The 14,433-nt window shown below is 33.7% G+C and overlaps 1 protein-coding gene across 4 annotated transcripts in view; it reads left to right on the top strand.

The window, feature by feature from the left end:
* The window catches only part of NRK (Nik related kinase), a 134,937-nt gene extending 122,596 nt beyond the window's left edge, over positions 1-12,341 (top strand). For 2 of the 4 annotated variants that reach the window (XM_082717419.1, XM_082717417.1), the window contains exons 25-28: positions 1,119-1,268; positions 4,336-4,495; positions 7,666-7,805; positions 9,192-12,341. In XM_082717419.1, coding sequence (XP_082573545.1) covers positions 1,119-1,268; positions 4,336-4,495; positions 7,666-7,805; positions 9,192-9,287 — 546 coding nt within the window. In that variant the 3' untranslated portion in view covers positions 9,288-12,341. Of the gene's footprint in view, positions 1-463; positions 607-1,118; positions 1,269-4,335; positions 4,496-7,665; positions 7,806-9,191 lie in introns of all 4 variants that reach the window. The other 2 variants (XM_082717420.1, XM_082717418.1) reach the window with 2 other exon arrangements.
* Positions 12,342-14,433: the final 2,092 nt, after the last annotated feature.

Raw genomic sequence — 14,433 nt, 5'->3', positions numbered from 1 at the left:
TGACTACCCCTCTATGTCTATTTGTACAATAAATATGTTCGTTTGTAAATAGCACAGACTATAATATACACAATCTGTGTCTGACACAAATTATATCTCTGATCTGATCTCCCTAAATTGGGCCTTGGGTCAGCTCTCCGTATTTGGATATGGGTTTGTTCTTGGCTGTCTGCTGATTGGTCAGAGCTGCCTGATATGGAGCTGGAAAATATAGAAGATAAGTACCAACAGTCTGTCTAGATTGATATACAGTTTCTGGTCTAAGTCCTCCCTCCAGTTCTTGAATCTCACCTCATGGCTACAATATGGTGAATCCTGGGATGTCCAGTCCTCTACTGTGACCTGAACTTGGCAATGAATCCTGTTTGGCTTTTTGTTTCTTTGGACTAGGAACCATAGGAGCCTAGAGTACATCCAGTCTATGGTAGGTTAACATGTCTGGCCTTTTTCATTCCCTACCAAGTATGCATTGATCAATCAGCAGACTCTGAAGGAGACTACATGTCCTATGAAGCCTATATACGAATACTGGCAAAAATACAGGCAGCTGATCCAGCGAACCGGTTTAAGAGACCAGATGAGCTCCTTCATTTGCTGAAGCTCAAGGCAAGGAATTTAAAGACAACAAACAGAGTGATGAGCCATACAAGGTTCTTATGATCATTGGAGATCTGGCCTCTGAAGGGAAACTCAAAATTTAGAACCTGAATATAATTATGTTCTTTTTTTTAAGACTGTATTTATTTATTTGACAGAGAGAGACACAACAAGAGAGGGAACACAAGCAGGGGGAGTGGGAGAGGGAGAAGCAGGCTCCCCACTGAGCAAGGAGCCTGATGTGGGCCTCAATCCCAGGATCCTGGGATCATGACCTGAGCCAAAGGCAGATGCTTAACAACTGAGCCACCCAAGCACCCTATAGAACCTGGATATAATTATGTTCTTGTGGTAGTAACAGACCTAAGAAAAAGTTATAATACATAGTCTAAATATATTGTGTAATTTAAAGAATCAACCAGGGTTTTATAAACCTGTTAAACAAAACAGCAGGGGGAAGTTTTGCCTTAGTCAGAGTGTCACTTTTGGCCTTTTGGCCATATTTGGTTTTATATCTACAGGTGTTTCCAACAGCTGGTCATAAGCCAGTGACAGTTGACCTGGCTATTGGTACTGAAAAAAGACTAAAGATTTTCTTCAGCTCAGCAGATGGATATCACATCATTGATGCAGAATCTGAGGTTATGTCTGATGTGACTCTGCCAAATAACGTAAGATTCCTAGAAATTATTGTACACCATGATTTGAGTTTTTCCTATTGTCAAAACTCTTAAAGGTTTAAAAGTATGATTATTAACATCTGTACTGGAACTGAAACCTAAAAGGTAAGTATAGAGTGTCAGAAAGTAGTAAGGGATAAGCAGAAATGACTGATGGTTTCTTAGTCCACACGGCTGAGTCTATTCTTCAGATAGATTTTGTTTGTCTGGCACAGTTTTTTTGTTTTTTTTTTTAAATGAATTGAGTCTACACCTAAAAATCTGGACTTCCGTTGATGAAACAAAAGAGCTGATAACATCTGACTGTTATTACTATCTGGCCATTATCAACTGGAAATGATTCATGCTTACCCCCTTTTATTTAATTTTTTTTTATGCCTGCCCTCTTTTGGATGGACTATATACTACCCATTGCGTATCCATTCACCTTTATATATTTATAATAACCAGTCTTAGATGAGTGGGTTTGCAATCTTTCCTTTCAGTCTTTCTGCACCCTATAATACATAAACAGATTCTTTAAAAATTACACCAGTATTGTAGCATTATCATCCTCCTTCTTTATCCATATTGTAGAACTTTAACCATGATATATAGCAAATTATCATAAAGTGTTCTCTTATAGTATCAATTATGGTTAGACTTTCTGATCAAGGGATTCAGCATTTTAAAAGCTAACACACTTCAGCTTTTAACTCTTAAATGATTATAAATAATAACTCTATGGCACAATATCTAAAATATGGATAATTATAAAAATAGTATATATATCATTTATATAGAGTTCAAACATAATACCCCATATACACATGCACCATACAAAATATAATTCTACTGTGTCTCAGATTTGATGGTAGCAATGATGTTTGTTTTATGGAAAATGATGTTTAAAAGAAAGGGCTGAACCAACAAACCCCTCTTCATCCTTTTTTAATTCCCCAGTTTGTTGACAGCTAAAATTTCAGGAGTTTAGCATTATATAAAGTTAAGAAGAAAACTTTTAAGTACTTTAAATCACTGTAGTAATGTGATATTTTGCATAGCTTTCATATTGTCTCATAAATCTCTAACAAATTCCATAGAGCAATTGTCAAACAGTTAGTGGAAACATTAAAATTTTTTGGTCAAATTAACAATACAATTAACTCATAATTCAGTTGTCATCTATGAGCATATAGAAATCACCCTGTTTATAATGTAGAAAATGTTTAACTGAGCCCAGCCAAAGCCGCTTAGATATGAGTTCAGATTAATATTAATATAAATATTATAGTACTTTTCAGTTGGAGTGTTTCATAGCTTCCTGCATCTTGTTTTTTTAATGTAATGGCCAATAACCTTTGTTTTGAAGCTAGTTCCATATTAAACATTGCAATATCGGTCCAAGTTTATACTTATTTGAAACATCACTCAAGAAGATTGCACTCTGTGTTCCACTTGATTACCAAGCAAGGAGAATTATTTCCTTTTGAAGCAATCAGTTCATTATCACAGAAGCAAGAATGAGAGGTTGGTTTTTTAAAAAAATATATTTTCTGACCTAATTAGGATAACTTAAATATATTCAAAAATAATATTTTTAGCTAAATGCCCTAGTGTCCTGACCCATTAAAAGAGAAAGAGCTCTAATAAAAGGGAGGGAAGTATCTTCTGAAACAGAATGTACTAAAAATTATATTTTTCAAAGAGTGCCATATTACAAAACCTGTAATGTTATAAGGGAGCCAACCTATAATGCTACAAGGGAGCCATGTGTGCTAAAGAATATCTGGCTACTGCTGGAATCATCTGAGAAACAAGGAATTACCTCTGGGGCTTACTGGATTTGCAGCAGTCCAGCTTTATTCTAAACAGATTCTTTTTGAGGCAATCTTTTTCTTGCAATTTCTTTTTCTCTCTTCCTTCGTCTCTTTTCTGATTCAATTGCTCATGCAAGTGCCCAGGGAACGTATTAAAATTGCTTTTTGCCTCTGGATCCCCATTTTAGTTTTAAGGATTGTTGTTGCTGAGACATGGCCTCAAGCACTTGGCCTGAGTACGCTGGGTTTGGCAAGTATAGTTTCTGACCTTTTTTTCTTGTAACTTGCTAATTTAGAGAAATAATAAAGGAATGTAATTGTTAATTTCTCAGGGAAATACTATTGATATGGCAATTTCTGTAGCTTAAGTAAATTTTGTCACATTGTTTTATACATCATAAAATTTACAAATTCTTATATATTTCTTAGTATTTGATATTATGTTACCTAATACAGCTCTGTATTTATATATTGAAGCCATTTAGTGATTTATAAATTAGATTGAAAAGCCTGCATTTTTTTGAAGGGAGAATGACTGTTATATTTCAAGTAATGATAAATATTTTAAAGTTGCCCCTTATAAACATTTTAAGCTCAAGCTATTTTTTTTAAGATTTTATTTATTTATTTGACAGAGAGAGAGAAAGCACAAGTAGGCAGTCAGCAGGCAGAGGGAGAGGGAGAAGCAGGCTCCCCGCTGATCGGGGAGCCAGATGTGGGACTCGATCCTAGGATCCCAGGATCATGACCTGAGCGGAAGGCAGCCGCTTAACCAACTGAGCCATCCAGGCGCCCCAAGCTCAGGCTATTTTTAAGTTAATTTTCTATTTTTGATTTAAATGAATTGGGTAACCAATGCTTGTGTATTTGTTAGTTGGTTCGCATATTCATTGCTGAATTATTCATTAATGTGCTGAAATGAATCTGAAGTCCCACTCTGTAACAAGTAACGTTTCTTCTATCATTATACACATTTTGTTAAATTTCAACAAATTTTTCTCTGTTGGAAATGTATCTCTGTTTTATTCAAAGTTTTCTCTTAAATATAAAGGACACTATTAATCAGTAATGCCTTAATGACCTAGGAAAAAGCTCTTTTCAAGTGTTGATAACATGTTATTTATTATTAATATAGAAGTTTCTTTTTCTCCCTGCACTTCAAACTCTTTTTTGGTCTTTATTGCTCAGCCAAGCTGCTTCAGTTAAAGTAGTAGTAATAAAATGTTGGACATACAAATCTTTATGAAACATAATTCCAGCCCCTGGAAATCATTATACCACAGAATATCATCATTTTACCTGATTCCTTGGGAATTGGCATGATGCTCACTTTCAATGCTGAAGCCCTTTCTATGGAAGCAAATGAACAACTCTTCAAGAAGATCCTTGAAGTGTGGAAAGACATACCATCTTCAGTAGGTATGTACAAAAGTTTTTCTCTTTTATATGATCTCAGAGAAAGTTCTGTTTTCTGAAATATCATATTTTCTCAAGGTTAATTAATCAGCTTAATTTAGGATACTGTATACTTATGCCCTTAGTAAGGTGTGTATGTCCACCATATGTTTAACAAACTCACAAAGCTACCACAAAGGGATTAATTTTGACTGTCTTAGTTGTTCATGTGAAATAGTAATATAATTAAACTAGGGAAGGAATTCCTTTCCACAATAATTTGTAATTTTATTTTAACTCCCTTTGCTTACACATTTTATGCAGATGTTGGAAATGCTCCTCACCCTGATCTTTGGGGTTTACCTTTATCTTAGGAGACTGCCAAATAATCATAAAAGAAGAGCAGAATATTTCTATTTCACATAGTAAATAGTGTTTTATTTAGAGAGTGATAATCCTGTGAAGAATCAAATACAAACTAAGTATGTGACATTTTGGTTGTCACTAGGATTTCATCATTCTTCATTTACAAAAGAGATAAATATGACTGTCTGGAATAGCTATTAGGTACTATCCAGATGGCAACATAAAGAAATAAAGAAAACTGCCTTTCATCTTCATCATGCCAGGACATTTTTTTTTTTCTTCTTGATGAATGCAGGACTGCTGATCTGGAAAAGATGAATAACTTGAGACCTTGTATATGTCTCTGATGCTTGGTGACTATAAAGGTGATTCTAAACAAATAGTAGAATGCATATGAAGAGTAAAATTATTAGGGAGAGTAGAATGATTTGATGGAGGACAAATGCTCCTGAAAAGAAGAGGGGATTAATGAAGCAAAAAAGAAAAAGGGGGAAAGAAAAATAAAGGGAAGGAAATAGAAATAGAGGGAAAGGCAGTTTGTTTCTTAAGGACCCAAAAGCTTCTGAAATCTTTATGAAATGGCTAAATGTGTTCCCCAGGCAGCTTTAAAGACCAGTTTGAAATGCTTTTTAATGAACATTTTTTTCATTATGAGATGATGACACTTTACATTGCATCTGCAGAATCCTTTCTTTTTGCACTTATAGTGTTAACAATGTCCTGAAAACCTCCTCCAATTTCTTCAAACAGGGAAGAACTCCCAAGGGCTTAAAACCATTTTAAAATAAAAACCATTTTATTTTATATAAAATAAAAACCATTTTATTTTATATAAAATAAAAACCATTTTATATAAGCATATAATAAATGCTTATAACTGACAGAAAAAGAAACTGAAGATAACAAATCTTGTTCTAACCTTTACAGTGGTATTTTGTGATCAGTATGTTAATCAGAAATTGAAATAAAGAAATTCAGTTCAAATGGGAAACTGAGCAAACCTCTATGTTTATGCCACTAGACAGTCATAGGAATCAAAGAGGTCTTAAAATGTCATCTGGTAAGCTCTTGTCCTTAGGCAGAACAATTTCCGACCTAAAACAAAAAGCTATTTTAAGTTGAAAGGATTTAAAACACATCTCTCTCTATGTAAATAAATTATAGCACTATAGGAATGTGATATTTTGGTTTGTGTATTAAGGATATTTTGAGAATATACTAAGGACTGTAGTATAACATTTATATTAAGGAAATCAATTCCCCTTTCTGTCTAAAAAACAACTGCTTTGCTATTTAAAACTAACCTAGATCCAGATTTCCCCAATCTAAAATTTATATTTCTTGAGATATAATAGATATTTTCAATAATAAGATCATTGCTTTGTAATTTCAAACAAATATATAGAAGCATAGCAATCACAGCAGGTGTCACTAAGCATTCTCATTCCAAATCATTGGATCCCACTTCATAAGCAAGCTAACTCAGTCGCTAGGTTAAATGGCAAATTAATGTTTTTCAGAATTAAAGTAGAAATTATGTGTTGTCATATGAACAGTGTGTTTGGACTCATCAGGTATTAAATTTATAATTTTTTGCTCTGTGTGGTTGTTGACAAAATACCAATTTTAATGAACTATTCACATAGGTGATAAAAATAAGTGAAACCATATGTTAATTGACTTTCTTTGTTTGACTTACTTCACTCAGCATAATCTCCTCCAATCCCATCCATGTTGATGCAAAATTTGGGGGAATGGGTGAGCCTGGTGATGAATATTAAGGAGGGCACGGATTGCATGGAGCACTGGGTGTTATATGCAAAGAAGGAACCACGGAACTCTACATCAAGAACGATGTACTGTGTGGTGACTAACATAACACAATAAAAAATATTGATATTATTTTAAATAGAAGATTGAATTTATTTATGGAAATTTACTTTCCTATGAGGTATAGGAAAAAAATAACTTAAAAGCTAAGCATTTAATGATAATACTGCTCCCTATGTCAGAAAATACCTCACAGAATCAGCGGAGTATGTAGTTATTTACATAATTAGGTTTTCTACTTTAAGGCAATTGTCATTTTTTTTTAATTGAAGCGTAGTTGACATACAATGGTATATTAGTTTCAAATACACAACATGGTGATTTTATAATTCTATGCACTATTCAGTGCTCACCATGATAAGTGTAGTCACAATCTGTCAACATCCATTTGTCATAATCTTTATTGTTACCACATAGGTGACACAAGGTCCAAAAGTTAAAACCTTAATAAAATTTCCTGAGTCAGACTCAGCCTAAACAGTATCAAATTAGGTTTAGTTATGCTTATAATGGGGTCATTCATTGACTTGAATTAGAGTTGCTAAAGTCATTATCTGAACAAGTCATTTTTAACAGTTTTAATTTTGAAGTTAGTAGGGTTTTTATGTATGTCACTTGAGCACAAATAAAAGCCCTTATGAAATGCTTTACCTCAACTAAACTGGAAAATAAATGGCTGTTAGTGGATTTTACTTTCTACAAACAGGGTAAAATTAATGGTTACCTTTTCCTGTGGTGTTAGGGAATAGGAATATAAAAACACATTAAGATCCAGTTATTCACTGTTGGTCACAATTTTAACAGTGGATAGCTTGCTTGAATACCACTGCTGAAAAGCATAATGGTGAAATGATTAACTGTAGAAGGAGGAAAATCAGAATGTGTTTACCTGCACTGTAATAATGAGCATCTTAATAATCAAATGTTGACTGTGGTTATAATTTGCTATTACTAATAGAAAAAATTGTATTTTTCTGATTTTTACATTTTTCCTGTAGCTGTTGAGTGTACACAGCGAACCACAGGATGGGGCCAAAGGGCCATTGAAGTCCGCTCTTTGCAGTCAAGAGTTCTGGAAAGTGAACTGAAGCGCAGGTCAATTAAGAAACTGAGATTTCTGTGTACCCGAGGTGATAAGGTATTGTTTATATCTTCCAGTTAGAGCAAAAATAAAGCAGGCAATGAAAATTAAGTAAGAAAATCCTTCTCCTAAAAAAAAAGAAAGAAAATCCTTTTCCTTCTGGCCATAAATATATTTGTGGTATAATTCCCAAATTGGCAAACTATTGATAAAAACAAGTTTTCATTTTGCAGTAGAATATCCCATTTTACAGGAAATAAAAATAAATTGAAATTTGTCAATTATTTGTGTAATGTGATCAGTTTCAACAATCAATTCAGATAGTTTCAATGGAAAATATGCTTTGTATGAAATCATTACAGTCTCTACATACAATGAGAAATAATAGCATGAAAAAATAATGCTAATAAAACTAGGAAACATCCACATTTTGAAATGATTGCAGAGGATTCAAACTAACACCAAAACAAGCAAGGTAAAGCATTGTGCATGAAGAAAAGTACTCGTTTGCAGTATGAAGGAATATAATGGGAAGAACCAGTGTTCAAGGTCAGATAGACTTAGCATGCAATCCCAACTCTGTCACCTAGCAAGGTGTAAGAACCTGGAAATTTGATTAATCTTCTTGAGTTATAGTTCCTTCATCTCCAAAATGAAAATATTAATAACTCCTCTGGTAATAATTTTGAAAATTAATGATAATGTATACATAGTGAGCGTCTCACAGATTGCCTGGCACATAAAATGTGTTAAGTCAAGGGTAGCTAGTGTTATCATTGCTATCATCATCAGTATCAAAACCCTTCCAAGTATATTCATTGTGGATGTGGGAAACCTTACGCCTAAAAAGAAGACCTCTGTTTGCTATTTATGTTCATGCTCTGTTTTAATTTTCTTTAAGGCATAGACCATATTCATAAGACATGTTCCTCTCTAAGTTGGTTAGTTTAACTCAATATCATTCTATTGATGTCGGCCCATTTCACTGAAATAGAAAATCTCTCACCAAGTAGAAAATTTCAGTGGCCTCTTAAATACCAGCAACAATGGTAAACAACATCAAATAATTTAATCATTTCCTTATACTAAAAGAAAAAGTAAAGCCAACTTGAGTAAAATTAGATTTTTTTAAACCAAATGGAATCCTTAAACAAAACTAATAAAGAATGTCCGCAGATGAGTGCCACACCAAAACTTAATTTTATTTAAACCATATGAAGTACCATTCAATAGAATATGGTATGATTGTTTTTTTAATATATAACTTAGATTTCATACCAATTTAAAGTCTTGTTCTTTCAGTAAATCCTGTTCAGTAAACAGTATGGCTTAATATTTTAATTTGTTAATGTGGAATAATTGAAATTATAGTTCTATCTGTCATGTATCAGGTTACAAGATATTAAATATTTACTGATGGTGTCTTTTTTTCTCTTTTTAAAGCTATTCTTTACCTCTACCCTGCGTAATCGCCACAGCCGGGTTTACTTCATGACCCTTGGAAAACTTGAAGAGCTCCAAAGCAATTATGGTGTTTAAAAGGTTCCAATGATATATTACAACATTTACAAACATCATAAATATACAATTTACATCTTAAAATTTCTGAGATTAAATAAACATTCAGTTTTATTGTTAGGGAAAAATTAAATCAGATACTTTACTTTTAATGTAGCACAAAATAGTTCTAATGAGAAATGCATCTTTATATATAAAATTAACTATAGCAAGCTCTATGTACTCCAATGGTGTACGATATCTTTTGCACAAACTTTGTAACTTTTGTTACTGTGAATTCAAATATTACTCTTTGGACAGTTTGGACAGTATCTACATTCAGATATTTCTACATGGAGTAAAGAAACTTGTAATGACTTAGGTTCCAAATAGCTTTCAAAATAACTGGCCCTGAGTGAGGTTTTTCAGAAAAAAATAAAAATGACCACAAACAATATGCACATTTGTAAACTCATATAAAGAACCAAAGTTTAGATTATTAAATGAAAAAAATAAGGACTATGCTATAAACCAGACTAAGGCTAAACAACCTGCATGCCTGGAGAAAACTGCAGTGATAAAGGGGGAAAGGCCACCCATTCTTACTGTTCTTTGTCAGTTAAACTCCCAGTCAACGACCTGTTGTGCTTTTTCATTACCATGTTAAGCTGGTTTCCTCCTGATAAGGAGGAAGAAACTCTTAGATGCTTGATTTTCCGCACAAGCCCTGAAGATGTGCAATCGCTGTTAAAAAAAACAAAAAAACAAAACCAACACCAAATAATACCCTCACAACCCTGAATACAGGACTGAACTCCTATACACATGTACTGTACAAAGAGTTTTTTAAAATACTTTAAAGTAGGTGTCAAATTCTAACCCCCAAAGACAGATTGGTTGATTTATCAAAATTTTTATTTGGCCAACAGTGGGACCATCAGGCAATGTAGGATATTTTCCCCAACCTAGATTAAACCATATAAAAGTTTCCCCCAGTTATAAAGAAAAAGAACAAAATGTAACCACAAAAACCTTGGCTGCTAATACTTATGTTTTTCCTATTTCTATTTCTGTAAAATCAGAAATTAATCTAAAAGTGATAAATCTACATACTGAAACTTAATGTTTAGGTAAAGAAAGAAAAGAAATGAAAAGAAAAAAAAGAAGAAAGATTTTGAAAAAAAGTATAACTTTCATCAAATTTAGAGTAGTAAAAACCATGCTAATCCATCACCCAATATGTTATAGATGCCATAGATAGGTGGTGACTGCTACCTGGTGAAAAGCATAATTTCTGCAATATCCATCCTCAATAGCATGGTTAGTTCTGGGGCAATAGAGAAGCAACAGAACTACCGCAAAGTATACCTCAGTATAATTCCTCTAGTTCTGCTTCATAAGTATGAAGGCAGGCTAGTGGGATAATAATTTTCAAACTACCTGGTTAACCAAAATACAAAAGCAGCTGACTGTGTGTGATTTCAAGATAGCACATTATTTCTTGACACCTTGGTGCCAAGAATGACGATTTGGATTTTCCTAACAACTTATGTCAAGAGTGTAGTCTCTCAAATGAGAATTTAGGAGAACCTAAATCCATGAAAGAAAGAAATAAATGTGATTCACATTTCTGTTACTGTGACACAATAATGTGATCCTAAAACTGGCTTATCCTTGAGTGTTTACAACTCGAATGATTTTTTTAAATGCAGTAGTTTAAAGAGAAAACAAACATTTATGTCAAATTATTTCCTTAGAAGTAGTATTCATTACTATAAATTTGTACACCAATAAGCCATGGGGAACTTTGTGCAAGTACCTCATTGCTGAGCAAATGGAGCTTGCTATGTTTGAATTTCAGAAAATTTTCTCATTTAAAGTAGTGTGTAGAATCAAGTTTTTTAAGAATACATTTTTTTCTTCATAATATTTACTTAAAGTTAAGATTAAAAGATAAGTTTTATCTTAAAGTCATATTTTTAAGGCAGTAAGTCAGTAAACTATTTTAGGAAGCCAACTCCCATTGTGCTTTGTGGCTGTTATTCTAGTAAACAGAGACCATAGTGAACTGAATCTACAGAGATGTCCCAAAGTAAACAAACAAGAAAAATTGCAGATGTGTAACTGAACTTTAAAGTATGGGGTGTTAATGAAGAAAGGAGGCTGGGCACATATCATGAAGGGAGATTGAAATCTAGAGTAGCTCAATAGAAAAGATTGAAAATATTTAAAGTGGTTCATGAGTAATGAATATTCCCAATTTTGCTGTTACTTTATCTGGATTTTTTATATTCTTTGCCAGCTGAACCAAGAAAGTGAAGAGATAATTAAATTTTATAGTCAGTGCACAATAATAGAAGAAATTACGTCTATACCTCAATTTGTAGATGAGTACATGGAAGCCTCAGCTCTTTACAGAAGCAATGAAGGGGGACTCCTGCCCAACCAATTCCCCAGCTATATGATTGAAACATGAAAGTTCTAGCAAGTTGTGAGTAGCACTGATACAGAACACAGTTTTATTTTAGTGTACTTTAGTTTTTACACTAATGCCCTTGTCCAGAATAAAAGGCACTGTTCAAAATATTTGAAAACTAGAAATGATATATGAGAAGAGTTGACAAGAAAAGCTCTGAGTGATTAGGTCTGTTGAAGTAAGCTAAGAGCCCCAGAGGAAATAGTAAGAAAGGATAATCATTTAGATAGTAAAATAGGAAAAGCAGAAATTATACATGGGCACATACACACATGTACACATACATACATTCATACACACAAACCATTAGAATGCATAATCTTTAATATGTTTAGTGCTACCAGTATCTAAAGAAAATGATCACTAGGTATTTTCTGTGAAAACTACTTTAATTGAAACAGTATTCATAAAACTAGGAATAATGCCACATGCATTCAATGGGATCTTTTAAATATCTTCAATTCTTTTTTAAAAATGTACCTATTTAAATCAATTTGTATTCAGGCTGTGCTTTAACTTTAAAAATTATTGAAATAATCTTTGAGACTGTTAATTGTTTCATTAGAAAATCTGCAATGAACCGTTGTTCAACCTCAAAAATAAACATTTTTTAAAAATTATTGAATGATATCATTATTTGAAATACTTTTGTCAATGCATCAGAATTAGGATTTGTTCAGGGACTCTATATTTCTTTAAAGTATGTAATAAGGCACTGATTGGAGGATGTTAGGGGTTTTACTTGTTGTTCCATTAGGAATGCTGGCTAAGGAGGGCTATATTGATATGACTCAAATTTTTTTAGGTACAATTGTGGAATGAGAAACCAATTCATTTTCCTCAAAATGTGTGGGACTTTACAGAGACAAACAGCATTACACAGCATAGGTAAAACCCAAGGAAATTTTTATCTGGCCCCCTTCCCCTCCCATCCCAGTGTCTTGAAGTCCAGTGGAGAAGTAAGAGGAGAAAACTTATACAAAGAGAGAAGTAAAAGATTCATAGTTTTGGGGCACCTGGGTGGTTCAGTGGATTAAGCCTCTGCTTTTGGCTCAGATCATGGTCTCAGGGACCTGGGATTGAACCCCTCATGGAGCTCTCTGCTCAGCAGGGAGCCTGCATCCCCCTCTCTCTCTGCCTACCTCTCTGCCTACTTGTGATCTCTCTGTCATATAAATAAAATCTTTTTTAAAAAGATTGATAGTTTCTTAGCATTCAAGAAAGTGTTTAGTGCAGACTGATTTTTGAAAATGGAAAATGGATTAATTATGGCAGGTTGTCAGGGAGGTAAGAGGAATGACACTTCTTTCAGCAGATCACAGAAGCATTAGAATCATGGTCTCATGAGTATTTTATTGTCTTGGAACATTCCAGAGAAAAGTTTATCAAGCTTCCCCATTAGGGCCAGCTGGGTGTGGTGCTAATTTGTCAAGTGTGTCAAGTCATCCACGAGTTGGGTTACCTGGACATGATAAGCTCATCCAGGCTTTCAGAGTCTAAATTCAAAGTGCTTCTTTGATCAAACTAACCATTCAGCGTAATACATCGTGCCCACATGGAGAACATTAGGAGAAGGAAAGGAAAAGTGAATTGGGGTAAACTGGAGAGGGAGACAAAGCATGAGAGACTATGGAGTCTGAGAAACAAACTAAGGGTTTCGAAAGGGAAGAGGTTGGGGGATGGGTTAGCCAGATGGTGGGTATTAAGGATGGCACATATTACATGCAGCACTGGGTGTAGTGCATAAATAATAAACCTTGGAACACTGAAAAAAAATTAAAAAATATATAGTGCCCACAGGCTTCAATTATTTTAAGGGGCAGTGAGCCAGGGAATAAAAATATCATCACAGATTGGAATTAGAATGGGTAGGGGGACAACCCCAGGCTGAAAGAGGGCATTATCCTAGGAACACTTTACCAAAGCATAGGGACAGAGTAGGCCATGAGTAGAAGTTGCTATTAATAACTTTATCATTCTCAAATGGACCAGTGGGTTTACAGGCTCCAAGACTGCAAATCTATTAACCGAACCTTTTCCAACATTATGATTTCCAGTATAATAGCACCTTTTTATTTATAGAGACTTTGGCCATCACTTAAGAATACTCTGGCTCCTGAAGGTAATAAAGGCATTGAGTATAGCTACTCTTTAATTCCAAAAATTGAGAAGAAGGTAGCTAATGAATTAAAGGCCAAACATGTTTCAGAAAACATTGTCATATGTCATGTTTTATGTTTTTCATAACCATTTCAACTGATTAAAAATAGTTCCTGAAGGAGCAAAATTTATTCTATATAGACTTTTATTTTTAGAAGCTAGTACACACCCTACTTTGTAGATGAATACAAAATCAGGTTGGGGATTAACTTTTTCTAAATGCTTTGCCACCCTATATGTCAAATTGCCTTGTTTGGTGCTTAGCATACAGCAAAGACATAAAAACATGAGTTGAAAAGGAAAAGGGGACATTTGTTTTTGCCTTGATTGTCCTTAACTATTTTATCTATAACAGTTTAAAAGTAAAATGCACATATCCATTTGTTTTATCAATGTACCATCTGTATCTGGTGACCAAAAGAGTAATGACCTATTTTGGGTAATTTCAAATGATTTTACCCTTCAAACCTGAAATGAAACAAAGAATAAGTCAAAATAAAATTTAAAGTGTTTTCTCAAGTTTTGTTTACCGTTATTTTTTGAAGTTTCACT

This window comes from Mustela nivalis (genome assembly GCF_964662115.1).
Source record: "Mustela nivalis genome assembly, chromosome: X".
In the NCBI taxonomy this organism is placed as follows: domain Eukaryota; kingdom Metazoa; phylum Chordata; class Mammalia; order Carnivora; family Mustelidae; genus Mustela; species Mustela nivalis.
The sequence above is the reverse complement of the archived record's forward strand: the minus strand, read 5'-3'. Positions and strand labels throughout refer to the sequence as shown.